The sequence below is a fragment of the Peromyscus maniculatus genome, chromosome 8, assembly GCF_049852395.1.
Source record: "Peromyscus maniculatus bairdii isolate BWxNUB_F1_BW_parent chromosome 8, HU_Pman_BW_mat_3.1, whole genome shotgun sequence".
NCBI classification, from domain to species: Eukaryota; Metazoa; Chordata; class Mammalia; order Rodentia; family Cricetidae; genus Peromyscus; species Peromyscus maniculatus.
In genome coordinates, this window is record NC_134859.1 from 38,408,966 (window position 1) to 38,436,161 (window position 27,196).

Genomic DNA, 27,196 nt, shown 5'->3' on the forward strand with positions numbered 1-27,196 from the left:
TATGGGGGAGGGGGTATCTTGTGCCATGGTGCACATATGGAGGTCGGAGGGCAACTTGTGGGAGTCCATCCACCCATGTGAGTCCAGGGCCTTAAACTAAAGTCATCAGGTTCGGCAGCAAGCATTTTTAACTGCTGATCCATCTCACCAGCCCACAGGTAATCCTAAGGCATACTTCTCCGCATTTCCAAAAACGTCTACATTAGACAAGTTCTAATTTTTTTAATTTACTTTTACTTTAGATTTTAGGGGTGGGGTGGGGTGGTGGAAGATTGTATGTGTGAATACAATGCCTGCAGAAGCCGGAAGAGAGTGTCAGGGTCCCTGGAGCAGGAGTTACAGGCAGCTGTGAGCTGTCTGACATGGGTGCTGGGAACTGAACTCAGGTCTCCTGCAAGAGCAGTGTGTGCTCCTAAGCACTGACTCACCTCTCCAGCCTTCCCTGAGCAACTTCATTAATTGAGAGGAAACCCACCGCTATTCACTGGAGGTGAGGAGCTGGACGTGACATTTTCCTAGCTGTTGCTTTTTGTCTGCACCGTCTTTGCGGTAGATGGGGTGGCTCTTCTGAGGGCGTTATTTCTTCTGAGTGCATTCTTTGCTGAGTTTCAAGGGTTTAGCCCAGAGCCAAGCATGGCAGTGCACACATTTGCACTATCAGCACTGGGGAGGCAGAGGCAGGTGAGTCTCTGTGAGTTTGAGAGCAGCCTGCTCGGCACAGTGAGTTTCAAGCCAGTCAAGGCTACATAGTGAGACCCTGTTTCATCAAGCCTTACCAGCCAGAGCCTCCACGTCCACAGTATAGGCAGGACATGAGGGACAAGGTATGTGTCCCGCTGTATGCTTAGCTCCATAGCCACAGGCTTTCAAGGGCTGAAAAGACCTTGAGCAATGGGTCGGCAAGGGAGACAATCTGAGTTCTTGGCTGTACACACCACCACCACATCCATATAGACTCTTTTTAGCATAAAAAAGAGCATCCTAAAAATTGTTACATAACTCATAGCATTTATGGGAGGTCGAAAAAAGTCTTAAATTTCCAAGAACAGCTCCCACAGTCACCCACCATCCATTGCTTCTGCCACTTTTCTGATGCCAGCAAGATGGATGGCATGGGCAGGATTTTCTCCCACTCGTTCCCGACTCTTGGATCAGAGACTCATGAAGACACAGCTCATTGGCACAGCCTATTTCACTTACCCATTCCTAGACTCAAGGAAGGTTTGGAAAGTGAGTTTTCTGGGTACCCTCAGAAAGAGGTACAGACCATGTAGGCAATTATCAAAGTACGTTCAAAACGGATAGGAACGACTGTGGGTGTTTCGTAGTAATAGAACATTTGGCCTAGCACATGTGAATCCCTGGGTTCCATGCCCAGAGCTGAAAACATGGTTCCGATTTACAAATACCAAAGGGCTATGGCTCAGACATTCTACACGCAGGGTCATCTGAAGCCAGCCATCTTAGGCTGTTTCTCATGGCCATTGGCAGACCAGACAAGGAGTAGGCAGAGGCTGGTGTAGACAGAGAGTCTGTGATGATGGAAGGGCAACAAGTTGTTACTTGGTACCAGAAGCCTCTAGGCCAGTGTCTGCTTGCATCGATGGAGTCAGAAAGGGGCAGAGGTCACCACCCCCCCAGGTATCAACACCATGACAGAATCAGAGCCATTGCTGTAACTAGTATCCTTTTCTCGACTTCGATGGCTGGTATGTTAGTCAAGGTTCTGCCACCCTGACAAAAGGCCTGAGAAATATCAACTTCAAGTTTTATCTGAATCATGGCCTCACAGGTCTCAGTCCACTGTTGCTTGGCTGCCTCCAGGCCTGCAGAGAGGAAGAGCTTTGTGGTGGAGAGGAAGCAGAGCTGCTCTTCTGTGGCAGCTAGAAAGAGAGGAAGGAGAGGAAGGAATGAGGGATAAGACACACCCTTCAAAGACATGCCTTCGACGCCTACTTCCTTCATCCGGGTCTCACTTCCCCCATAGGCCACTCAGCTATTAAGAGATTATTCCCCTGATGGAGTTAGCACACTTACTATCTCTCAGGAGCAGCACCACCTAGGGATCAAGCCTTCAGCATCTGAGCCTTTTCAGGGGACCCCTCCTATCTTAGCATTTACACTAAGGTTGAAGGTCCAGTACGAATGCTCCTCCCTCTAGACCTCCCCAGGGTTAGGTTAGAACCATCCTTCTGTTTCCAGGCTTACCGTGCTACACTGCTGTTCCTGCCACTCCGGACTCGCCTGCCTACACCCTAACTCCTACCAGGAGATGGCACAGAACGCACAGCAGCTTTAAAGAGTGAATGAATACATGAATGAATGGAAGGCTACAGCTACCGTACGACTTGATGCAAAAGCCCCCTGTACCGGCTTTTCTCTTGCCGTGTTTTGTGGTTGCTGGACCCATGAACTCTAGAGGTCTCAGAGTCACAGCCGCCTGGTTCATGATGGAGATCTGTAGGAGGGGGTCCTTGGTAACGCAGCACGGAAGGGAACAAGTCGTGCCCAGTAGAGGGGACAGGCCTAGCATGAAGAGAGACCTGGCCATGATCCCACAGACAGCTCTGAGCCTTCCCATCTATGTCCCTCAGGAGGAGCCAATTGCCTGAGGGGAAACAGAGTCCCACTCAATTAAGCTGTAATCAGCTCAGCTCCAGCATAGGCTTTTGAACTGTAATACTCACAAGAAGCAGAGGCATCTGTAGGAAGAGAAACTGAATGCGACATTCTGCAGGAGGCCAGGCTAAATGTGTCCCATGACATCACTCTGGAGAAGAGGCTGCCAGAAGCCACCCAAGGGCCTAAATGCTCCTGCATCTTGGTGCTGCAGGAGACTGAGTCCCGGAGGCTGTGGCTAGGCTCCTAGGACCCCTGCTCTGTTCAGACCTAATCATTTATTCCCTTAGCCTATGGGGACATTTTCTGGTCAACTCCCTAGGCCAGTATGACTTGAAAAGATCCATTCCTTCTGCCCAACCTAGAAGTTCCCCTGCCTGGATCTCCTCCTGAGCAGGCTTTCCAATAGTTTGTCGCTGGTGGGAACACAGAGGGATTTCTGACTGCTGTGTCACCTATTGGGAAAAATCCTGCCACATCGCCTCTGCAATCCTCTCATGGAGGTGCATGCCAAGTTTTGAATTTCAGCAAAACCCTTGCCAGGAAGAGTCTGACATCAAGCAAGAGCAGCCCTCCTGGGACCCGGTTCCTGTAATGGGATAGAATGGTCTATTGTAGAGACTTACTGTAGATGTATCTGTAGACTGTACATCTCTAAGGCTCACACAGATAGTCCTGGACACACATGCCAAAACTAAAGATGACAGATGACCCCCTCCCCCCAACACACACACACACACACACACACACACACACACACACACACACACACACACACACACAGTTGCAGCCCAGCTGTGAGTTCAAGTGCACAGAGAGCAACTGATCTCACCTACCCACCCCTTGCTTCCTGGTCTCTGTTGTCTGGTTTCTCATCCTCTTCCTCCTGGTCCTGGTCCTAGTCTCAACTAGAGCCCAGCCATGTGTGTAGAGGGCTGGACTGCCTGAGCGCTGTCCTCGGTGCTGGAGGCCTAGTGGGTTCTGAAGGCTTGAAGAACCGCAGGAGTTTGGAGGGGGAACTTCATGAAATCTACCTGAAGATGTTGATGGAGCCTCCCCATCAGAATACCTACCTTTATTGTTTTGGAAAATCGCAGAACCAGGCTTCCTCCTTTTGTTCCCAGACAGAGGGATTCCAACGCCATCAGCAACTTGGTGGCTGTATAGCCATTTAGGATACAGCTAAGCAATTTGAGCTCTCATGTACCACACACATAACCATCACTGCCTGTGTCCTCAGGAGGCATCTGTGATTCCATGTGGCTGCCTGCGGCTTCAGGTGACATGCCTAGGGACTGGTGACTGACTACATGGCAGCTGGTGAGTCTTCCTGTGACCTTGTGTGGCCTCCAACCTGACCTTGCGCATTCTCATTAAGTCTGGGCATTATCCAATTTAGCCTCACCTAGATAGCCCCCCGTCGCTCCCTCCTCTCTCGGGCTTGCAGATGTGACTCCGAGTGTCTACAAAACCATGTCCCAGGGGGCGTCCGAGTCAGCCGGGAACTGGTCCATCAGCATGTGCACTTCCTGGGACAGAAGTAAGGGACCCCGCTGCCACTTGAGCCTGCCTAGCCATAAAGCCCTGGCGGCGGATCGTGCGGAGGTAAGGGTCGTTCGTGGGTGGTTCGAGGGGTGAGTGGCAGCGGCAGTGCGCCCGTGAGTCCCCCCAACCCCCAGCCCGTTTCGCCCGGAACGTTGCGGGGCGGGCGGCCCGGCCCCTCCCCCAGCCGGGCTCGGCGGTTCGGACGGACGCAGCTGTCTCTTCGCCCAGGAGTCCCGGCCGCGCTGCTGCGGGGCTGGGAGTCGGGTTCCGTGAGGAGCGCGCGCCGCGCCCTCCCCCTCCCGCCGGGTCTCCGCAGCGGCGCGGGGAGGCGGGGGCTAAAAATACCCGGCGGCGGCGGCAGCGGCGGCAGCGGCGGCTCTGGGGCTGCGGGGCTGTGGGCCCGGGAAGCAGTGCGGGGCGGACTAGGCCCACTCGCCGACATGCTGACCTTCTTCCTGGTGTCGGGGGGCTCCCTATGGCTGTTTGCCGGTAAGTCCGGGTCCGATCCCGACCTCCGTCTCCGCGGAAGCTGTAGTATCTTGGCCCAGGATGCGGGTGTGACATCCCCACCTTGCGGAGCCCTCCGCTGCGGCTGCTGAGCAGTCCCTTCAAGGTCCCCGAGCCGCCCCCCAATTCTGGCGGTGGCCCCAGGCTGCGTTGGGGAAGCAGCTGTGTCAGCTCAGAGGAAGGGCCTTGCTCACGGAGACCCTCCCCACAACCTCCCTTCAGTCCTCAAGCCCCTCTCCCCTTGTGGTGAGGACCGGTGATCAGATTAGGCCCCAAGCCAAGGGAAGGGCAGACTCCATGTCCGTGTCCATCTCCAGAGATCAAAACCCATTGATCCCTGTTGTTGCCCCCAGATTCTGCGGTGGCTGAAGCCCAGAACTGACCGGGGCTTCCCGAATCTAGCCGGAGCCTTCTCACTGCCGATCCCTGCTGCCCTTTAGCCAGAGGACAAGACTGGCTGGTTACTTGTCCCTAAGCTCTGCCCGGGGCTGTGTCCTGGCTTCCCCTATTCCTTACAGGAGTCAGCTTTCATCCCTGCACCCTCTGAGGAGGCTCTAGGACCCCTGATGGATCCCTGCTTAGCACTCTCCCCAAATCCCTACACCCACACCTGGACTCTCTCCACAGGCCCACCCCTTCAATACTACTTCCCTGTACTGGCCTCTCCCCTCTCCCAGTCTCCAGCTAGTACCTCTAAAGGGTCTCTGTCCCAACCCTGGCCCCAACCCTGTGCAGAATAAGCCTGGTAATTTATGTGAAAATGCTTGGCCTTTAACTTGGTTACACCTGCCTAGCCCAGGGCAAATGCTCTATGCATGCTAGTATTTCTTATTTGGTATTCAGACAGTCCACCAGAGTGGTGCCAAAGTTGTTTCTGAGCTAAAGAAAGGGCCGAGGTTGATCGCTTCATGAGGCATGTGCTTTGTTTTTTAATATTCATAGCAAAACCTAGTAGGTTGGTGGTACTTCTTTTATTGTTGAGATTCAAAGACTGACTTACCCAATGCCATATGGATAATACCTGGAAGACTGGAGTTTGAGCTGAAGTTTTAGCTGATCAGCCCATGCCAAGTGCTTGATGATATCAGGCCTGAACCTGGGGGAATGATGGACCAGGTAATTATTTTCCCCCACCCCCACAATTGTCCTAAGTTAGGCCACAGGGACATTTTCCCTGAGCTGGGGAGAGTAAGGCCTCTCTAATCCCCTCGGCTCCCTAAGCTCCTTCTGTCTGCTAGTGTCTAGTGACAGGCTGCTCAGGGCCACGCTGGTCTTGCTGTGTGTCCAACAGGCAAGGACGGGCTAGAGCTGGGGTCATGTATAATCAAAATAACTGGTGGGGGTTGGTGGTGGTGGGGTGGTGGGATGGTGGGGTGGTGGTGGGGGGTGGTAGGGGTGGTGGTGGTGATGGTGGTGGTGGTGGTGGTGGGGTGGTGGTGGTGGGGTGGTGGTAGTGGTGGTGGTGGTGGTGTGGTGGTGGTGGTGGTGGTGGTGGTGATGGTGGTGGTGGTGGTGGTGGTGGTGGTGGTGGTGGTGGTGGTGGTGTGGTGGTGGTGGTGGTGGTGGTGGTGGTGGTGGTGGTGGTGGTGGTGGTAGCAGACACTATTTATTGCCTCCATGATGAACAGCCTATGAGCACACACACACCCCAGTACTCGGTCCTCTTTGTCCTATTCCAGGAAGAACCCCACCCAGCATGTATTCAGAGTTTTGGTCTTTGGTCTTCTGTGCTTTGGGGAAGGTGTCGGAGGCTACAGGGCCACACTTGTGATAGGGGTCATTACTAGTCCATGAAAGACACTCCTAACCATGAGGGCTTCTTGTCTATAGCTGGCATGCAACTGTCCCCGAAACAGGCTGGCCTTCTGTCACGCCTCCTCACTGAGGGGCTCTACAAGGGCCTCGGAGAGCCAAGTGGAGCTTTTGCTGTGATAGGTGGCAGCGGCTTCCACACAGGCAAAGCTGCTCTGTTTGCTAGAAGGCTGAGTCTGATGTGCAGTTTTTCTTGGATACTATACCCCAGACACATTGTGGGGGCTTTATAGATCGTGTGTCTGTCCTCCTTGGAACTAGATCTCGGGCTTTCTCTGGGGATGGAAGGGTCTGAGAAATGCATGTTAACACATACACACACACCCCTGAGGATGAATTCTGCTTTGTAATCCAGGATCCCAGTGTAGCTACCAAGTTCCTGCCACTCAATCAAACAGGAGAGTACTCCTGAGTCAACGTCACTCTTTACGTGCTTTTTGCTACTTATTGGATCCCAAAGGAAACAAAGCTTGATCTGGCAAAAGTTGACCTCAAGGGCTGTCAGGGAAAGTTGGGGGAGAGAGCAACCTGGAAGAGGGTCAGCCATGCGTTCTGGGTTGCACAGCACTTGACCATTCCAGACCTAACCTGAATGTTGAGATGTAAACAAAGAGACAATGATATAGGTCCAGCATGAGACAGGTGCTCAGTCTGGTAAGAAATGTGCCCTCCATGTACCCAAGTACTCAGAGGACAATGGGATGAGTTTATTGAGACGCCTGCCTACCTCTATGATACCTGTGTGCAGACTGGAAAAGAGGTGCCACTCCTGATGGACACATTTCTAGAAGGGCACCCCTTCCTTTAGGCTGATGTAGCCCTATACTCTTATATAAGGCCCAACCTGCTTAACCTCAGACCTGACCCATCTATGTGGGCTTCTGCAGGACACAGGGCATTTGTCAAAGAGAGGTAGTCCAAATGTCAAATAAAGGAAGTCAGAGCTGTGAAAGGCATGCAGAGAGAACCATGATGGGATTGAGTCCTTCAGGGTTGTTGGATGGGGTCTTAGAGAAGAGGATTTTATCAGGGGACATAGAAGAGCCCTCTGTTTAAACACCATGGCCAGGTTGAGTCAAGAGGAAAAGACTGGAGGCCAGGAGTGTTGTGAAGGACTGTTATGTTATGAGAACAGACGTAGCCCAGGTTGGCCTGAGTTGGGTCTGGGCTCCATAACAAGGCAGGGATGAGCCTCCAGTCCTGATCCCTGCTCTGGGGATATAGACCTGGTCCTACTGGAGTGAGCCATGGCAACAGGAGGCTGAAGTGACGGGTATCTGGCCAAACAGGTGCAAACATGCACAGCCTGGCTCAGAGCCCCATCAGAGCCCACCCTTAGCCCCAGGGTCCACTAGGAAATGACAGGCTTAAGGCCTGGGGCAATTGAAGGAAGCCCCAAAAGGCAGCTAAGAATTGGGATTGGTGGTGGTACGATGGGAAAATTAGGCATTTGGGGCATGGTTCCCAAAGGAAGCAAGTTTGAATGTGCACTCAATCCTTTGCCTTGTGGGAAGATTCTGATCTTTTAGCTGCTCCGCACCCTGCATGGGAATGGTAAGGCAGCGCGTGAGAGAGCAGGAGCTCACTGACACCAGGGGGCAGCATCACCTGCCATCCCGCTCTTCGCTGATTTGCTGGGGTTTGTGGTTCTAAGGGCTCTAGGTTGACCTTCCTGAAGTTGAACCTGGCTCGGCTACAGCTGTGATAGACCTCAGGGCTGTTCCATACATGAGGTAGTAGGGAGGGGGATTGTCTTGTTTGCAAAAAGGAACAAAACTTTTCTATAGTAGAAGGCGCGCTGTTTATCTACCACCAGACACACGGTAGGCACTCAGACATTCGTTGATTTGGAGAGGGGTTGTAAACGTATAGTCTGCATTTCTGTTTCACCTTGCACACACTGTATGTCAGTCACCACGTTTCTATGATTCTGCAAGCTTCCCCCAGTCTCCCCACAATGCTGTCTTGCTGTTATCGCCACTTACCCCATGAAGCGCTGAGACCCAGAGAAATTTCAGTGGGAAGCAACTTGCAGAAGCTGAGGGTCAGAACATATTCTCGGACTTGCAGCCCGGAGGAGAGCCAGGATTCCAACAAGTGAAAGTGAAGTAGAAAAAGAAAAGGCACTCTAGGCAAGAGGGACCTGAGGAGGAAAGACTGGCAACGGCAGTGTCTGAAGCAAAAGCTGAGTGTGGTGGCCTGTAACATCAGCACCCGGGATGCAGGTGCAAGAGCGTCAGGAGTTCAAGGATAGCTTTGACTACATAGCAAGCGCCAAGTCAGCCTGGGGTTCATGAGATTGTCTCTCAAAAACAACAGACAAACTGGAAGGAGTGCTGACTGCTCTGCCCAGAATAGCTGAGAGGAATCGCCAGTTGATGGCCTAACCTTGCAGGGGCAAATTCTGCTTGATCATCGACATAGTCAAGACTGGGATGTTCAGGGGCTCCAGAAGGGAGAGAGGAATAATGGATAGATGGATGTATGGATGTATGGATGGATGGATTGTGGGTGGGTGGATGGATGGATGGGTAGGTGGATGGATGGATGAGTGAGTGGATGGATGAATGGATGGATGGATGGGCAGGTGGATGGATGGATGGGTGGGTGGGTGAATGGATGAATGGGTGTATGGATGGGTGGGTGGGTAGATGGATGGATGGATGGATGGATGGATGGATGGATGGATGAATGGATGGATGGATGGGTGTATGTATGGGTGGGTGGGTAGAGGGATGGATGGGTGGATGGATGGGCAGGTGGATGGATGGATGGATGGATGGGTGGGTAGGTGGGTGAATGGATGAATGGGTGTATGGATGGGTGGGTGGGTAGATGGATGGATGGGTGGATGGATGGGCAGGTGGATGGATGGATGGGTGTATGTATGGGTGGGTGGGTAGAGGGATGGATGGGTGGATGGATGGGCAGGTGGATGGATGGATGGATGGGTGGGTGGGTGAATGGATGAATGGGTGTATGGATGGGTGGGTGGGTAGATGGATGGATGGATGGATGGGTGGATGGATGGATGGATGGATGGATGGATGGATGGATGGATGGATGGATGGAAGGAAGGAATGATGAGAGGATGGCCCACAGCTGTAGGATGGATGGTTTTGTAGAAGGGAGATTTCTCTGGGGGCTCTTGCTTCCTTGGAACTCCAAGGTCTGGTCTCCCTCTGACAGGCATCTCTGAGTACATTGTCCAGCACAAGTGAGAAGGAGCCCCAGTCAAGGTCCCTGCCTTTAGCCTGGTGTGACCATCTCAGCCCCTTACCTTGAATACTGGGCCATACTTCTCATTCACTATTCGCTGGACCTCAGAATTTGTAGAGGAAGGAGTACTGTGGGAAGAAGCTGCTTTGGGCCTGGATGTTGTCTTAGGTTGCCTGGGGATGGCTTCCTGTCACTCACTCACCCATCAGGTGTGGTCATAGCCAAATATTCTCCAGACTCATGGGAGACTCAGGGTCTGTGACAAACAGAAGTGAGAACAGGAAACACACGTTGGGACAGAAATTCTGAACTGAACTCCCCTATCTATTCCGAGGTTTAATCAATAATCTCAGATCCCACATCATTTCATTCTGACTAGTCCTTCCTAGCCACCTGCTCTTCCCAGAAATGCCCTTCATCTCCCCACCCTGGACTAGGCATTCAGCTAGAGGGCATCTGTGGAAGGTTGGGAGTGCCTAGCTTCTGGCTTGGGTCCTGTCCAGTCCGGCCTGCATTCCAAGCTGGCTGCCTCTTAAGGTTTTGGAGCAATAACAATCAAAAGCTCAGTTTCCAGACCCTGGGATAAGCAAATCCAGATTGGTACAAGTTGGAGCCAGGAATCAACCCAGTGATTGGTGGCCACTGGGGGAGGGGAGAAAGAAGGCAACCCTGGTTAAATGGATAGCTCTGAGACAAACCGAATTAACTCACTCCCAGAGCCCTGTCCCACTGATGCCGATGGATCTGGAAGGAAGAAGCGGGACTGGGCCTATTATCAGCCCTATTTCTCCCTCTAACATTGGACTGTTGGGACTTTGACCCTCATGAGAGATCTACCTGCCAACCTATTCCTGCCCTAGCTCTAGTGGCAGACCATTGTGAACTTGGAGGCATGAGCAGAAAGGCTGATCGGCATTTAGGTCAGGCAGAACCTGGACAGCAAGGTCAGCCAGAGGCTATATGGCAGGATGGTCAGAGCCGAGACACAGAGAGAGTAGCAAGGTAGGATGTGGGCCAGCCTGTGAGATCAGATGGGGAAGCGGCTACAGGCTGGGCAGCATGTTCTCAGGCCAATGGAAGGAAGATACTTACCAACGTGGAGATGGGGGTGTCAGGTAGGAACCGTCCAGGCTGCCTTGGCTTCAGAAGTAGCTGCCCCTCTGTTCTGTTTCCAGAGCTGGGGCCACGTGAAGGCACCTAGACTCTAGCACTCTGCTTAGCAGACAGTGGTGGTGGTGGCGACTGTACCTCCCAGCTGATAGGATGTGGTTTTCTGGGGTACACCTTCAACTCACCCCTACTCGACTGCCACTCTGCCATCTTCTAGGCCTGGCCATGTCTGGGGACAACAGTCCTTTCCTTGGCCAGTAGACTAGTTGGGGATTTGGGTAGATGCGTTCTTGGCATCCCTGCTGTAGCCCAGGCAGCAGGATAGGTGTGACTTGTGAAGTTCCCATTTTCTGGGCCCACAGTGCCCTCTCTCTTCCTTTCCCTCTGCCTCTCGATTCTCCTTCCTGGAGGGTTCTCTGAACCTTCATGGAGACGCATTTGGCATCTTGGTTTCATAAATATGCTGTGTGACCACAACCTAAAGTAGGAGGCAGGCGGTTGGTGGCAGGTAGCCCATCACCTACCAAGGCTGGGCCTTTTCTTAAGGCTGCAAAGCCAGCAAGGTCATATGCCTTGGATTGTAGGAGGTCCTTGCAGGTCTCTCACCTCTTGTGTGATTCCAGAACAAACTGTTAAGTCCTCTCAGGCTAAAGGATGCCTGCCTGTTGCATCACTGGTTCCTGAGAGCAGGATTCTGAGCCTCACATGGATGCTTGTGGGATTCAAGATTTACTCTGTGGACGATGGACAGGTCTTGGTGACCCTGGGGTGTTAGAGGTGAGGGGTCAGAGAGACGGTGACCCACTGTCACCCTCATCAACCTGAGGAGTTCCTCCAGACCTTTTAAGGACCCCTACTCGGACCAAACCAGGATTCCTGGCTTCAGCACAGAAAAGAATTCCAGGACCAGCCAGTCAATGGCGCACCGTTGAGACTTAATAAAGATACTTTAATACAGGCATAAACCGCGAGGTTAAGAGAAAGCGAGGCTCCCAGAAAGTGGGACACAGCCGAAAACATGAGCTCCAGCTTTTCAGAGAAGAGTCATGGTGCACTGTCCGCATTATCTACACATGCCATCGCTCTCGAGTTATAACGCAGCAGGCTGTTCAGAAACCTTCACCCCCTTTGGATAAGTGAGATGCGTCTGAGATGTCTTGGATGACGTTATACTCTGATCACATGAAACCGGGCGTCACTGGAGGTGCACAAGGGCATTGGTACATGTCCTTTCTATGCAAATGGAGTTTCTGGTGAGAGTTCTAGAAAATTACAGGTTTACAGCTGGGAAAGGCAAAAAGCCGTAAGCGGTTGTTGGTTGTGCTGGAAACCTTGCCTGTGTTGTTTCCCAGCACAAGGCTCTGACTGTATTCCAGAGTCGGGGGCCCTGAGCCTCTCCTCGTGTCCACCCAAATTTCCCTGCCTTTCTACCCTGCCTCGTGAGAAGCAACATGGGCACCAGCTGGAGGATGCGCATGGCCTCCGTCCTTAAAGGTCTTCTCCTCCGCACTGCAAGTTCTTGTTGTTGAGAGCCCTGCTCTCCTCTGTCCCTCCCTTGGCATCCATCATGAATGCCACGAGAGCTATCCAGGTCTCCTTATAAAAAAGAAAAGGAAAACAAAACAAAAGCAAAAAACAAAACAAAAACAAAAAACCAACGAAACAAAACAACCTTTGTTATTTCCATCTCAGCCATCGCTGCTTTCGAAAAGGACAAAAATCAACGCCTTCAGAAGGGATGATCCTTGTGTTGTGGCCCTGACCCCTCACCCTTGTGCTTTCCTCAGGGGCCACAGAAGTTTCTAGTGCCCTTTGCAAAGACGTCGGGCTCTTTTCTTTGGATGGGAAGTCAGGATTCAGGGATGGGTACCCTCAGTAGGTCAGCATGAACAGCCTCCAACAGCATTCCCTGGGCCGGCTGGGGCCTCGCTTTGCCCCGGTCTGAAAGAGATTTTTGTTTTCTGGTGAGAACAGCCCCAGCCTGACCTGGCCGCAGGAGCCGGCAGCAGGAGTGCAAACCCTTTCATGTGACAGGCCCAGAGTGGAGTGAGGCAGGCAGGCCTGGCAGCCAGCGGGCAGGCCCTCCCCGGCAGCCTGGGAGGCAGGGCGGCCATTTGCATATTCCCCCATTCATCCTGCCCTTGAAAAGGAGGCCTGAGTTCCCAGTCCCTGGCTCGGCCAACGACCCGGAGCTTGAGCACCAAGTTAACCCTGTGGGCCTTCGCTGCTAAGGGGCCAGGGGCGGAGGCAGGGCTAGCCAGCCCTGAGGATGCAGAAGGTAGCAGACTTCCATTGATCAGCAAGCAGCCTTCTGCTGCAGTGGAGAAAATTCCCTTTTACTTCTTCCTGCAGCGGCCAGAAATGATAGCTAGCAATTTATCTTTGTCAGAAAATGTACCTTGAACCCAGGGGAAGATTGAGTCATTGCTTCATGTGTAAGGTGTGTGTGTGTGTGTGTGTGTGTGTGTGCGCGCGCGCACACGCGCACTCGTACGTATGTGGAAGTGTGGGTAAAGAAGCCAGGTGGGTTCCAGGCTACAGCAGTGGCACTCTCAGCCAAGACAGAGAGACACAGCTTGCCTGGGACACTTTTGTATCCCTAGGCCTCAGGATACTAGATAGTAGTCAGGTGACCTACAGGCTGTGCCTCGGAAGGCATGGCATACAGTGCCAGGCGTATTCTCTTACCTTCTGTGGTAAAGAGCCTCTCGCCAGCCACCAGCTTCGTGTCCTGGTCCTTGGTACAGCCAGGCTTGCGATTCCTTCCCCACACTAAGGGATCTTGTCGGGTGCCAACACCTTACAGGCTCTTCCTGTGACGTACCATCCCGTTGTGTCACTCGGTCCTAGCCTAGCTGTCCTCTACGTCCCACACTGCAACCCACCCTTGCTCTTATTCTGTAAGGGAGGACGTGTCTCCGGCATTTCTCTCTGAGCGGGTGTCCCCAAGAGAACAATGGCGTCCTTAAATGACAAGCAGACAAGCAAGCTGCCCTTCAGCTTCTCCCTCCCACCTTAGGAACCCCAAGTGTGTCTTGCCAGGACCCTTTTCTACCTCGAGGAGCACGGTCCTAGCTAGAGGAAGCTGTCCCATCTCGGCCTTGACCATCTGCAGTTGGACTCTTGAGCATGTGTTTCTGCCAGGAGAGCAGATGTGTCTGTCCTTCACTGAGCTTGAACTTGCAGCATTTATGGGGTGTCCCCCAGTCCAGGCTAGCAATGAAACGGATCCCTGGCCCTAAGGCCAAGGCATTAGCAATCCTACCGTGGACTTATCTGGAAGGGAAAGGATCATGATGCCACCTAGGACTTGCCTTCCTGTACAATGAGACCTGGCCAGGAGCGTCCCTCTGCCTGTGTGGAGACCATGGCCCTCACCAGTATCCCTGGAGTTCTGCCTGCTGTCCCAGAGTACAGCGTGGAAGGAGGAACAATGGAGCTTCAGTCATCCACAAACCCTTAGCCCATCACAGCCATCATTCCTGACCATTCTACCCTGTAGATATCGCCAGAGGGGCGGCTGCCATTCTTTCTATCTCTCTGGTCTGTGATTTTGCTGTGCCTGACTTATGGTGAGGCCCAGGCTTATCTAGGTGCCCCTAAAAAGACACTGTGTTTCTCTTTGCTACTCTGGTCTCAAGGCTGCTTCTATTTCTGAGTCTCTAGAAGTGCAGTCTGAGCCTGGCTCCCTGGTCTGATCCTCACAAGTGTGTGGCCATGGTCTCTGGCAGGAGTTTGGGGTGAGTGAAAATTTTGAGAGATGCTGGCTTGAGGATGGGCGTGAAGGTTGGTGAAGGCAGGCGATGGAGACGTGGTCACGGTGAGTCCGGGTAGCCAGGGAAGTGGCTCTGTAAACCTCAGTTGGGCCTTTCATGTAAGGCACTTCCATCACCCTTAAGAGAGAGCTATAATTGGGCTCCCCAGAGAGATCAGGCGGGGAGTCACTTGGTAACACAGCAACCCTATCTCACAAGGGATACACAAGGGGCCTCTCCTGGCAATGCCGGAGTTGGGAAGGCCTGTGTCTCAGTCATCTGTGGCTCCGTGAATCTAATTAAAACCCAAGAGGAAAATGGAGTAGAAGCCCCTCTGTCGTGCAGACTTGAGCTTGAACCCCTGTGCCAAGGAGACAGTTGCTAGGCCCAGCGGGGGCTGCTGCACAGCCCTGCAGGTTGGGGTTACTCAGATGTGACAGTGAGGCAGGAGTTTTTCTTACCCTGGCAACTCTCCCTCAGCTCCTTGCCCCTTGGCAGGCGGCACTTTCCACCCACCAGAGCCCTGGTTGTGGCCACTGGATTTCCTGCCCCTTAAGCTTCCCTGAGAATCACTATAGGAGGTGTCTGTCCTTCTGAAAGACATGTCTCAAGCTGTCCAGGGAAAGTAGAGGAGGGATGGCGGGATGGTTCAGCGGATAAGGACACTTGCTGCCAAGCCTGATGGACTGAGTTTGATCCTAGGAACCCATGTGGTGGAAGGAGAGAATTGACTCCTGCAAGCTGTTCTCTGACCACCCATGCTGTGGTACTCTTGTAAACACACACACACACACACACACACACACACACACACACACACACTGAGCAAATTTAATTAAAAAAAAGAAGTAGAGGATCCACTAAAGAAGAAGTGAAATCCAGCAGATTGGGGGATGCTAAGACCAAGTTCTCTGGCCTCCAATCAATGTCTCAGGAGTGTGTGTGTGTGTGTGTGTGTGTGTGTGTGTGTGTGTGTGTGTGTCTGTCTGTCTGTCTGTCTGTCAGTCTGTCTGTGTTTGTGTGTAAAGAGACCTTGTCCTCTGAAAACTCATGGCCAACTTCCCTCCCAGACTAAAAACAATGTGGGGTCAGGAAAGGCAGAAGGGCTTGAGTTGAGGCCCTGGCAGGCTGGCAGAGTGAGGGTTAAGGCAGAGTTGCTTGGCTTTGAGCTGGCCTGAGCTAGTACCGCCCCATGTGCAGATGAAGGGGGGGGCAGTGGAGGCCTTGAGGGGCCAACAACTCCTCACAGAGCTGCTCTGTGCCTTGGTCCCTGCAGGACTTGCTCCCACAGCCACCGGGGAGCCACTGTTCCCACAGTTAATGCCTACTACCACCCAGCTTCTCAGGGCAGGCGGCTGTTGCCATCAGCTGTCCCCAGGGGCAGGGCCTTCGCAACTTTTGTACTTTGATCAAGATGTGGTAACCTCTTTCCCTGGGCTCCATAAGCCCTAGAAAGGGAGGCTGGTTCTAGCAGGACCAGCTCAACCACCTCCTCAGTGTCCGGAGCCTGCTGGAAAGGTAGGATGTGAATGCATCATCTTTTGCGAGTTGTCCTTGAGCCCTTTTGGCTGGAAAAGACATGAAGTAACCGATTGAGCTAACTGCTCTCCACAAGTGCCTCCTTTATCATGTGGCTGGCATCTGCTCCCTGCCCACGATTTTATTTGGGAAGAGGCCCTGAGGGGTTTGGTGACTTGCCCATGGCCACACAGGCATCAAGAGTCTAAGTCAGGATTTGAGTCTGGTCAGACCAGCACTGAAATCCACCTTCTGGCTCTTTCCCTAACTTGTTTACTAGAGTGCTGCACCCTGGGGTCTAGTGAGGTTGTGATTTGAGCTCTACAGTGCAGGTGAGGTGGTTCTTTGGTGATTTCATGGCTTGGTTCCGGTTGCTGTCTATTACCGAAGGCCGTCTCGGTTTGCAAAGGTCCAGGACCCCACTGGACCAGGCTCTGCTGATGCTGAGAGTAGCAGTGATTCTAGGGAAGTCCAAAAGAAGACTCAGAGGCTAGTGGACATCCTCGGGGCCAGCTTGCTGAGTTTGGACTTCGGGTCCTAAGGCAGTAGGGAACCAGATGAGGTTTTTGAGCGGTGGCACGAGAGAGTCTCATCTGTGTAACAGGAAATTAACTTTGGTGCAAGCGTAAACACAGGTTAGAGAAAAGAGATGAATGAAGAGGCTAGCCTGAGCATCTGGGCTGCACTAGGTAGTGGTTGGCCTGGGGCTCTGGGGTGGGGGAATGGTGAGGTTTGGGAGCTTTATAGGGGCAGTGGTTCCACACTCAAGCATAGAGGTAGCCTAGGAAGACCTGGAGTGCTGGGGTGGGAGGCTGCAACAGCAGAGGAGTCTCTCGAAGCCGACTCGCCCTCTCCCAGGGCCATTTCTACAGGGTTTGTGCTTGATACCTTGCTACCTTCCTACTTTAGCACCTTGGGGTTGATGGATAGCCCATCGTGGCTCCCTTGGTTCTGTCCTCCCCCCTCCTTGATCACAAGGGGCATGGGCTTGTGCCACCCACCCTCCAGGGTGGGCTTGTTGGGGGACGTCTCAGGGTCTCCAGCCTGGGCCACCACTTGGTATTCCTAATGGGTCCGTGCTGGAGGGAAAAGCTTGGGAGGAAGTTAGTTTCTGCTGAGGGCTGGGTCCTCCTGCCAGGTGAATAGTTATAAACACCCACAGCAGCTCGCTTGGCAACAGCAGCACCAATGGTCCCCGGGGGTATTGTCTGTAAACCCCCACCCGCCACGGCTGCCACAACCAATAAAGCCTCCTGGGGCATGGAAAGAGGCAGCTGGGCTTGGACCTCAGGGACCACCCCAGGTAAGAGGAGGTCAGAGAAGGCCAAGGTCGTGTAAAATAACCAGAGACCAGACTCCCAGAACCAGTCTCTGCTCTCCCCTCCCACATGCCAAGGGCTCGGTGGTGCACACTGGCTCCGAAGGCAGTGTCCTCAGAGGACCTGGACTCACAGCCCTGCCCTGCAGTGTCTCCCAGTTCCGAAGGGAATCTCAGAGCAGAAGCAAGCGCCTCTGGCTCAGGAGGTAAAGCTGGAAAAAATGGAACACCCTGGTTGCCAAGGAGGGGTGCAGGCTGAACTTGGGACCAAAGGAGCTGTAGCCACTGTAGATGGCTGCTTAGGTGGACAGCCACCTGAGGAGCTGTGGGCTGTCCTTCATTGCTCCAGGTGGGAGGAGACTCACTGTGTGTGTGTGTGTGTGTGTGTGTGTGTGTGTGTGTGTGTGTGTGTGTGTGTGTGTGTGTAAGACGATGAGCACGTGACTGATCCCATGCTAGACTCTAATGGCTCTTCATGTCCCCACCACCTCCCGGGACCTGAACCTGGATCCTTCTTACCAGGCAAGAGCTAGTTTTTCTGTCTGTTCAACATTCCTGTAAAGGACAGAATTGTGGGAATGGGTCTGTGCTGGCAGGGGTGGGGTGGCCACATAAGACAAGGGGATGCGTACTGTGTCCCCGACTCACTGAAAGAGTCTGTGTTCCGCATCCTTACAGTGAGCGTAGGGGCTGCTGTGAGGACCAGACAGTGTGGTGGAGAGGACAGGTTTTTCTAGGAATCAGGAATCCAGGCAGTTTAGAAAAGTCCTCCTTTTCCTGAAGCTCAGAGACTACCCTCACAGGCTTGTGATAGTGACCTTCGGACAGGACTTCAGGGGCTCAAAGTCTGTATTACCCGGATAGAATGCTCAGTTCCCGTGCGTTCCAGGCACTCTCCGCCTTTGAGTGTCAGCTTCCCTCTGCCTGGGACACCCTTTTCTCTTCAGCCTCCACAACTGTGTCACTTCCTGCCAGCAGCCTGCTCCGCCTCGTCAGAGCTGAGTCAGGCACCTCCTCTGCCTTCTGCTGTCTGATGGCAGCCTAGACTCTACTGTACAACACTCCCTCAGGCAGCTCCGAGCTGGTGAGAACAGAGGCCATGTGGAAGCTGTGGGATACAGGGGTGGGAGGATGGATGGGTGGCCTGGACGTTCCACATTGTGTGCTCTCTGTGATGATGCCAGCATCACGTCCTCTGGCCCGGATGCCTGGCTTGTGCTACAGTCTGGGGTCTGTCTATGAGCAACTCCCAAGCACCAAGGGATTGGTAGTCCCGAGATATTCTTTCAGCCTCTTTAATACCGTTTAAAACTGTATAGTGGAGTCCTTGGGGGCTAGGTAGGGGCCCACTGAGTCAGTCCGTTTCATTAAAGGAAACAGCCCTCGGCTCAGAGCCCACCCCCAAGAAGAGCTGGTGGAGGCGTCTAGTAGTGAGTCACTCATCTGGTAGGTCTAACTGCAACTTGGTCTTCCCATATACATTTTAGGTAAGTGGATGTCCCGAGAGGAGAAGGCCAGCTGGCCACCTGCCCAGAGCCCTCCCTCCCTCCCTAGAGAGGTTTTCCTTGGTGAAGGCATTGCAGTCCCTAGCTGTGCCTCCGCTCTGATGACGGGGTGTGTGTGTGTGTGTGTGTGTGTGTGTGTGTGTGTGTGTGTGTGTGTGTGTGTGTGTGTGTTTCCTCTGGGATGTTTGTCCTCATCACGGGTCTCATTTAAGACTGCTGGTGGGAGCCAGAGAGACGGCTCCACAATTGAGAACATTTACTGCTCTTCCAGAGACCCAGACTCAATTCCTAGCACCTGCAGGGTGGCTCACAGCTGCCTATTACTCCAGTGTCAGGGGATCTGATGTTCTCTCCTGACCTCCACGGGCTCCAGGCATGTACATGGTGCATAGACATACGTGTAGGCAAAGCACTCACATACATTTAAGCAACAAAAAAAGATTACTGGTAAAATTGAGCTTCAAGCTCCACAGAGCCGGGATGATGCCCTTGACAGACCAGGGGCCACTTTCACGGCTTCCAGGAGCACCCCTAGCTGGAGGTTGGTAAGTGTCCCTGTAACTCAGAGGCCCTGCTGTGTGTCTGCAAAACTACCCTCCCATGGAAGCACAGGGTCTGGGCCACTGTCCAGTGTTTGGACCACCTGGGCCAGACCTGCCTCTGCTTCTCTTTCCAAGGCTAAGCAGCCTCCTCCATCTGACAAGCATGTCTTCAAATTATGTCTGTAGTTCTGTGACTCTACTATGCCCAGTGGTAACATGCCCATTTCAAAGATGGGAAAGTGAAGGTTCGCAAAGGTTGGGTTTGCTTAACCATGTGTAGTTTACAAATAAACCAGAGACTTGAACCGAAGAACTGTCTTTCCTCTGTCTATGATGTTTTCTTGCATATTGCCGACCTCGTGCCGTGTTATGGTAACATTACAGTTTAACACAGATACCAGTTATTGGAATTTAAGCTGCTTCCTCCTTCTCCCTCAAAGGTCAAACAAATGTTTGGCTCCTATCCCGTGGCTCCGGAGTCACCATGGTTGGCATTTGTTTTTGTTTCCCAAGAAGAAAAACCATAGCCACTGCTTCCATGATGCCCAGGGCCCATGAGGAGGCAGCCTGCAGGTGGTGTGGGCTGGTCAAGAGCCTGCCCCGTGATCACTGGGGTGGCAGACCTATGCATATCCCAGGAGCTTCTAGCTCCAGGTCTTTCTGGGTAGTGACACTAAGGGGTCCCAGTGTGAATGCCAGCATCTGACCCCTGAACAAGTCCTCTGTACCCTATCAGTCCTGACAAGGTGAGGAACCCATGGCCCAGCAACCTGTACCTGCTCTGCCAGTGTGTCATTACCCAGCAGCTAACAGGAAGACACAAGAGATCTCTGGGAGATGCCCTGCTCACCTCCAGGGCATCTTCTGTGTCTCCCGGAGAGGTTCTCTGCATTCCCTTAGACTTCAGTGGATGGAGGTGTACCCTAACCACCACCTGCAACACCAAAGCAGGTGCTGGTACCACTAGACCCATCTCGTACTTTGAGTCCTTCCTGTCTTAGCCTTGTTTATTTTCCTCTCCCCATCGGTTTAATTCTTAAACATCTCCCTCTGCTCCATTAATGCTCTTGGTGTCCTGTGTTTAGGGTGCAGAGCCACAGCGGTGATATAGTCATATAGGCCATCGGCTTCCAGGCATGAAGCCTGGAGGCATCTATCTGGGCTACTCCATGGGCTGTACCAGCTTCCCCTGGCCTCTCTCCTTCAGAGGCAAAGCCTAGGGTTGGGAGGGCAGAGGGCAGAGCCTGCATCCCTCCACCCCACTCATCCTGTACCCAGTGATGAGTGCATCTGCTCTCTGTCCATCTTCTCCATATCCTAGGAGCGAACATAAGCAAAGACCTGCAACCAGGGTCACAAAGGACCCTGAGGCCTGAGAGACTCTCTGCCGAGAACTGCCAGTGCATAGTGGCCCCTGGAATCTGTGAAATAGCTGTCAGCCATGTCCCTAGGCCTAGGCATGTGGTTCTCAGGAAAGCTGGCCAGAAGCTGTTAAATGTCGATACTGAGGGCTCCAGTCTCTCACTGAAAAGGCATCTCCAAGGTGTCCAGCGTCTGGGCTGTACTGTGCTGCACCAGGAGACTGCATATCTGACTACCCCAGGGCCTGACTCATCTATTAGGACCCCTCTATAACCTGCCTATCTGGTCTCCTCCCTCATCTGTCTCTTATTTCCTACAGAGATTATCCTCTCACTTCTGGAGAAGATGCAGACCCAGGAGATCCTGAGGATCCTGCGACTGCCCGAGCTAGGGGACTTGGGCCAGTTTTTCCGCAGCCTCTCAGCCACCACCCTCGTGAGCATGGGTGCTCTGGCTGCCATCCTCGCCTACTGGCTCACTCACCGGCCGAAGGCTTTGCAGCCGCCATGCAACCTCCTGATGCAGTCAGAAGAAGTGGAGGTGAGCAGGGCACGAACTGGCCCATCATGCAAAGTAGCTCCAGAGGGTAGCAGTCAGACCTGTAGCTTGTTTGACCCCAAGTGGCCCAAAGAATCCTGGTGTCCCCTGGCAACCAGCCAACATGCTCTGCAGCAGCCTTGGGCAAGGTCTCCAGCAAGATGGTCCTCGAACCCCTGCAACATCAAAGGAGGTACTGGTACCACCAGACCCAACTAGTTGAGTCCTTCCTATCTTAGCCTTGTTTATTTTTCTCTTCCCAGAAGTTTAATGCTTAAACAATTCCCTCTGCTCCATTAACTGTATGGGCCCTAGGCAGAGCCTGGCCAACCACTGGGTGGGCGAGGCAGGTCCTCAGGGACTGCGGGGTAAATTCACTCCCACATTCTGTCCCCAGTCCTGGATGACAGGGACCAGAGCTGAGCTCATCCCAGGGCCCCGCCCCCTCACAGAACCTGGGCTCACAAGGAGGCTAGAAGCAAGGAAGATCCACCGGCTTGTCAATGTGGGGCTGATGAGTTTGCTTCTCCAAACTTACGGAACTTACAGATTTTGTTTTTTATTTTGTTTTTAAAGATTTATTTATTTTTACATGCATTGGTGTTTTGCTTGCATGTATGTCTGTGTGGAGGTGCCAGATCCCCTGGAACTGGAGTTGAAGATAATTGTGAGCTGCCATGTGGGTGCTGGGAATTGAATCCAGGTCCTCTAGAAGAGCAACCAGTGCTCTTAACCATGGAGCCATCTCTCCAGCCCCCCACCTTTTTTGGTTCTTGTTTGTTTGTTTTAATTCTGCCTGTGTTCTAAACTCTGGTGTGCATTTTCCATGGATAATATATTCACATTATTCATAAGAAACCAAAGGCCACAAAGGTGAGAAACTTCTGCTTCCACTGCTGGGCTTGGTTCTGTTAGCAGTTCTGTCCCATCTGGGAGCAAATGGAGAGATATCCCCGACTCCTAGCCCTTCTGTTGGTTGGTTGGTTGGTTGGTTGGTTGGTTGGTTGGTTGGTTGGTTGGTTGGTTTTCTCTAGACATGGTCTCATGTAACCTAGACTGGATTCAAACCCCTAATCCTCCTGCCTCTGCTTCCCCCAGTGCTAGGATTACAGGTCTACATCACCAGAACCAGATCCCCAGTTTTAAATGAGATCATGCTACACAAACTTGTGTACCTCCCTTTGTTCTTGATCATATGTGTTGGTGACCACCAACCTGGTGATGTTTTGCCAGCTGGGAAGGGCACGGATCCTTGTCTAATGGGGATCTGAATTCTCAGGCCATCTTCCTAGTAGTGGGGGTGATGTGTGCAAAGGCCCAGGTATGCTTGAAAGTGTGGGGCGCTGGAAAGTGCTGGTTTGTGTTTGGTGCTGGGCAGTTGGAGGGGCGCTGGCAAAGACCAGCAGGATGGCGATGAGCATGGAGAACATCCTAGGCTGGCAGCTGGCAAGTGCCTTCCTGAGCTGTGTGGTTCTTGGCTCGGAGCCACCGTGTCACTGGGTTCTCAATTTTAAAGTAGGTACTCAAAAGAGCACCAAAGCGTTGGTAGGGTAATGCAGAGAAACCATTAAGAATGGTTGGACTTTGGTTCAGCTTATAATTACAACTCACCTGGACAGAACCTAGAGACTCTCAGGATGAGCATCATGGATTTATTGGGGGTTTTCCGTAGAGGGATTGGCTTGTTTGTGCTTTAGAAGGGTGGCAGTTGCAGAGTAGGGATGAGGAGGCAGCTTTGGGCACCTGGGTTGGGCGATGGTGGCCTGGTGCTGCTCAGGGTAGTGGGAGGGTTGACTCCAGTTCAGTCTGTAAACATACAGAATGAGTGAAAACCCTTCTCTGGTTGGCTACGGCCCTCACCCAAAGTCCATCCCCCACTCCTGGGTCTGTGACCCTTTCTAGACTGCTCTCCCCTCATATTCATCTAGAGTTCCACAGATTACCCACAGTTCCCCAGCACCCTGTGCTCCTGTACCATAAGTGTGTGCTTGCTACTGCCTGCTCTGTATTCTGCTGGCCAACTCCTATGCATCCATCAAACTCCAGCCAAGTGTCCCCTGCCCAACACATAAGCACTGCCCCCTCCCCCGTCCCTGGCACAGTCTCTTGCAGAGTCACATCTGCTGCCTGGGTATGAAGTGGGTCTGACGGCATGTACCCCTAACTTCCCACGTTGGTCTTTCTCGAGCAGAGCTGGCCAAGAAGAACTTTCCACTCCAAACAGCTGAGAGCTGCCTGTGGTTTTGCTTTTGGCTGCTTGCTCTATGGTGCTAATTTTTTTCTCTAGACTCAATGTTCCAAGAATTAGCAGGCTCTGGGCCATCCCAGGATAACCCAAATAGCACTGAGCGATCAGGCAGAGCTGTGGTACAGAAGAGCTCTGGCCTTGGGGCCCCTGGGGAGAAGGAAGGCACAGACGCCCAACTCCTGTTCCCGGCACCATCACGGAGGGCCTTCGCCTTGTTCCTCTCTGGATCAGCATTGTTGAAGGCCCAGGATGCTGCTGCCTGGTCTGTCCTTCCTTCACACACTCTTAGGCTTCAGTCCTGGGGAAGTACCTTAAAGCACAACCCTCAGCAACCCGTGCTAGCATGCCAGGATGGATGCCAACCTTCTTAGCTCAAGGCTATACACAGCTGGCCTAGGGGCACAGCAATGGATGGCCAGGTACAGGGTACCTTTGGCTGGTTGATCCTGAATCTAAGTGATAACAGACTCCCCTTCTATTGTGGAGCCACCATCTCAAGTGTTCCTGAAAACTGTGAACATTCTGTGTGTGCTGATCTGGTACACAAAGGTAGCGTGATTGTCGGGTATGTATGTGAGTGAGACACTGTTAAACTGGGCCTGTATGCAGTAACTAATTACGTTGAGTGTGGATGCATAACAGAGTGGGTGGGTGTGCTCTGGTGTGAACAGGCCACAAATATGAGCACTTCCAAGCCCCAACTATGTGAAGCAGGAATGTATCCAAGCTGTGTACACACCAGGGCCCATTCCTGATGTCCATGCTTGCCTCAGCCAACTCCTGTGGTGTGTTTGGCTCCTAGGACAGCGGTGGAGCTCGGCGATCTGTGATTGGGGGCAGCACTCAGTTGCTTACCCACTACTACGATGATGCCCGGACAATGTACCAGGTGTTCCGCCGTGGGCTTAGCATCTCAGGTGAGGAGGAGAATATGGAGAATTGTATCAAGCATTGAACAGGTCTCTAGCTGTGGTATTAGGGACACGGAAGTGCCCAGGTCAGCAGAGAGACCCTGGTCTTTCCACCAGCTAGAGAGGCAGCTGACTTATATGGCTCAGGGCTGCCTTCAGCTTACTTCAACCTTTCACACTGGTTGCCTGATGTTGGACCGACTCTGTACAACCCTATGGGCAGCCCCTGGGGAGCCTACTGTCATACCACACGGTCAACCACGGTTTGAAACCTGTACCCCTGAGATGCCTCAATCGTCCCAGGGTATGAGTCAAAGGGAGGTGGTCACAGAAGGCCATCCTGCGACCTTCTGCCACTGGCCTCCCCAAATGTAAGTGCCCTTTTAGATCTCCCATAGGAACTATCACATAATCATGGCAGGAACTGGGTGCCACGTTATCGCACCCCTAGCCTCCCAGATCCTGGAGAGAAGCTGTTCTTGCATTCTTATGACCTTCTTGGGCCACAACAGGTGAGACAAACTGCTCGAGGGAAGTTTCCTGGACCCAGAGGCGCCCACAGCACATGATTTCCACCCTGTGCTTGGTGGGCAGGGGCAGGAACGAGTCTCCCCACTCCCCTCCCTGACACAAGCCCACTTGTCTCTCTGCAGGGAATGGGCCCTGTCTTGGCTTCCGGAAGCCACATCAGCCTTACCAGTGGCTTTCCTACCAAGAGGTGAGTGAGAACACAGGCCCCACCTGTCCAGCCCTGCAGGCCTGGTACCCTGCTGGGTTGGGGAAGGCTTAGGAGTTTATGTATTTTTATAGAACACGATATGAAAAGAAAACAATATGAATTCAATGTCTGGTTTATCTGAACAGGTACGAGACACTGTCTAGAAAGCATGCATAGTGACAGTCAGTTCAGATGTTATGGTAAAAAGAAATCTTTCAAATGTGGCTAAAAAAAAAAGAATTAAATGAAGCCATAAAGTTAACCTAAAACATACAAATGCACGTGTGATATTAAAGAGTCTTCTTCAGGATCCTTGGAGAAATTTATTACACTGAAAAATGTCCCTCCCCATTTGAAGCCTGATGTATAATGTCTGTAAGATTATTTTTTTATTCTTATAGTTATTTTTAACTCTTTGACAGTGTCGTGATGTATATAATGTGTCTGAGTTGCTTTTGCCTCCCATCACCCCCTCTCATCCCACTGAACTCCTTCCTGACAAGCCCCCCTCCTACCCTCCCGTCTGGTTTTTGTGACCCACGGAGTTTCAGCAGGCTTGCTCACATGGGAATGGTAGGGGGTTAGTCACAGGAACATGAACAACTTATCAGTGACTATGCCACTAAAGAATATGACCCATCCCCACCCCCACCATTGACCTTGGACATCTCCCAGGGGATAGGTGGGGCTTCATGAGCCCCTCCCACATCTGTGATGGAATGTTGACAAGCCAGAGGGGTCGCTTTTTATCCCCTCCCCCCACCTCCCCACCCCAACCTCTCCTCTGCCTCCAGAGGCTTTCTGCATGCCTGGGTGGGGAGCCCAGAAGCTCAGACAGACTTGTATGAAAGCTGTGTGCACAAGCCCCATTGAAGTCTCCTCCTTTCTCCATCACCCCACCCGACCTCCACCCATCTGTGTGCAGGTGGCCAACAGGGCTGAATTTCTGGGGTCAGGACTCCTCCAGCATGAATGTAAAGTGGGCACAGAGCAGTTCATTGGTGTTTTTGCACAGAATCGGCCAGAGGTGAGCATCAGTCTGACTGCTTTCAGAGGTATCAATAGACTAGGGAATCAGAAGTCTTGTTTCCACTCTTGGTAGGGCCTGGGGTCTGACAAAAAGTAGAGACCTGGGGCCATGGTGCTGCCACCTGCATCCCCAGCTCTTCCCTGCAGCAGGCATGGACGCCCTACCCAAGCCCCATTCACGTTGTACTTAGAGCCACAGGGAAGGAAAAGCCATGATGAAGAGACCCATGCAGGGCCAGACAGTGGGTTTGGTCTGTTTGGACATGAAATCTAGAGGTTACACACTAGCGTAGCGAGCATGTCTAGAGGTCTTTGGGCTAGCCCCGGCACACTGACTCACTGTATCTATCGTATCTCCTTTCCCCCCAACCCCAACTTTGCATTTCTGTAGTGGATCATTGCAGAGCTGGCCTGCTACACGTATTCCATGGTGGTGGTCCCGCTCTATGACACCCTGGGCCCAGGGGCTATTCGCTACATCATCAATACAGGTGAGCCCCAACTTCCATTCCCTCCCGAAGAAGCAACCGGCCCTCATCCTCCAGCCTCTTAGATCATGCTGATTGTTGGGTATTCCTAAAAGTCATTTTACTTCAGTTCTCAGAAAATACTAAGATATTAGCCAGACACAGTGGAAAATGTCTGAAATAACAGCACTTGAAAAGTTGGAGAGAGGATCAGAAATTCAAAGCCACCCTCAATTGCATAGCCAGTTGGCCAGCCTGGGCTATGTGAGACTCTATCTCACAATCTAAAACACAAAACAAAACACTGGGGGTTTGCATGATGACCCCTGACTTGGCCTCTGGAGTCTAAACTATCCTTATTCAGGCTTCATCTAAAGCCTCTTTTCATAGTTCTGTGATGCCATGAGGGAGCTTCTAGGAGGCTGTGGCCACATAAGGTTCCTGCAGCCTGGCAGCATCATTGCCATGGTGGTA

The 27,196-nt window shown here is 52.6% G+C and overlaps 1 protein-coding gene and 1 long non-coding RNA gene across 9 annotated transcripts in view; one reads left to right on the forward strand and one right to left on the reverse strand.

The window, feature by feature from the left end:
• Positions 1-211: 211 nt before the first annotated feature.
• Positions 212-4,077, reverse strand: LOC121831791 (uncharacterized). Its single transcript, XR_006075370.2, has 2 exons — positions 3,693-4,077; positions 212-1,883 (listed from the first exon to the last, which is right to left on the reverse strand). It is a non-coding gene; the product is annotated as an uncharacterized LOC121831791 (long non-coding RNA).
• Positions 4,078-4,094: 17 nt separating this feature from the next.
• Acsl6 (acyl-CoA synthetase long chain family member 6) overlaps positions 4,095-27,196 on the forward strand; it is a 58,649-nt gene continuing 35,547 nt past the window's right edge. Inside the window, exons 1-6 of one of the 8 annotated variants that reach the window (XM_076578389.1) lie at positions 4,095-4,224; positions 21,132-21,352; positions 24,400-24,514; positions 25,162-25,226; positions 26,152-26,253; positions 26,647-26,746. In XM_076578389.1, coding sequence (XP_076434504.1) covers positions 21,158-21,352; positions 24,400-24,514; positions 25,162-25,226; positions 26,152-26,253; positions 26,647-26,746 — 577 coding nt within the window. In that variant the 5' untranslated portion in view covers positions 4,095-4,224; positions 21,132-21,157. Of the gene's footprint in view, positions 4,225-4,473; positions 4,654-14,444; positions 14,633-15,763; positions 16,086-21,131; positions 21,353-24,399; positions 24,515-25,161; positions 25,227-26,151; positions 26,254-26,646; positions 26,747-27,196 lie in introns of those variants that run through there. The other 7 variants (XM_006984857.4, XM_006984858.4, XM_076578390.1 and 4 more) reach the window with 7 other exon arrangements.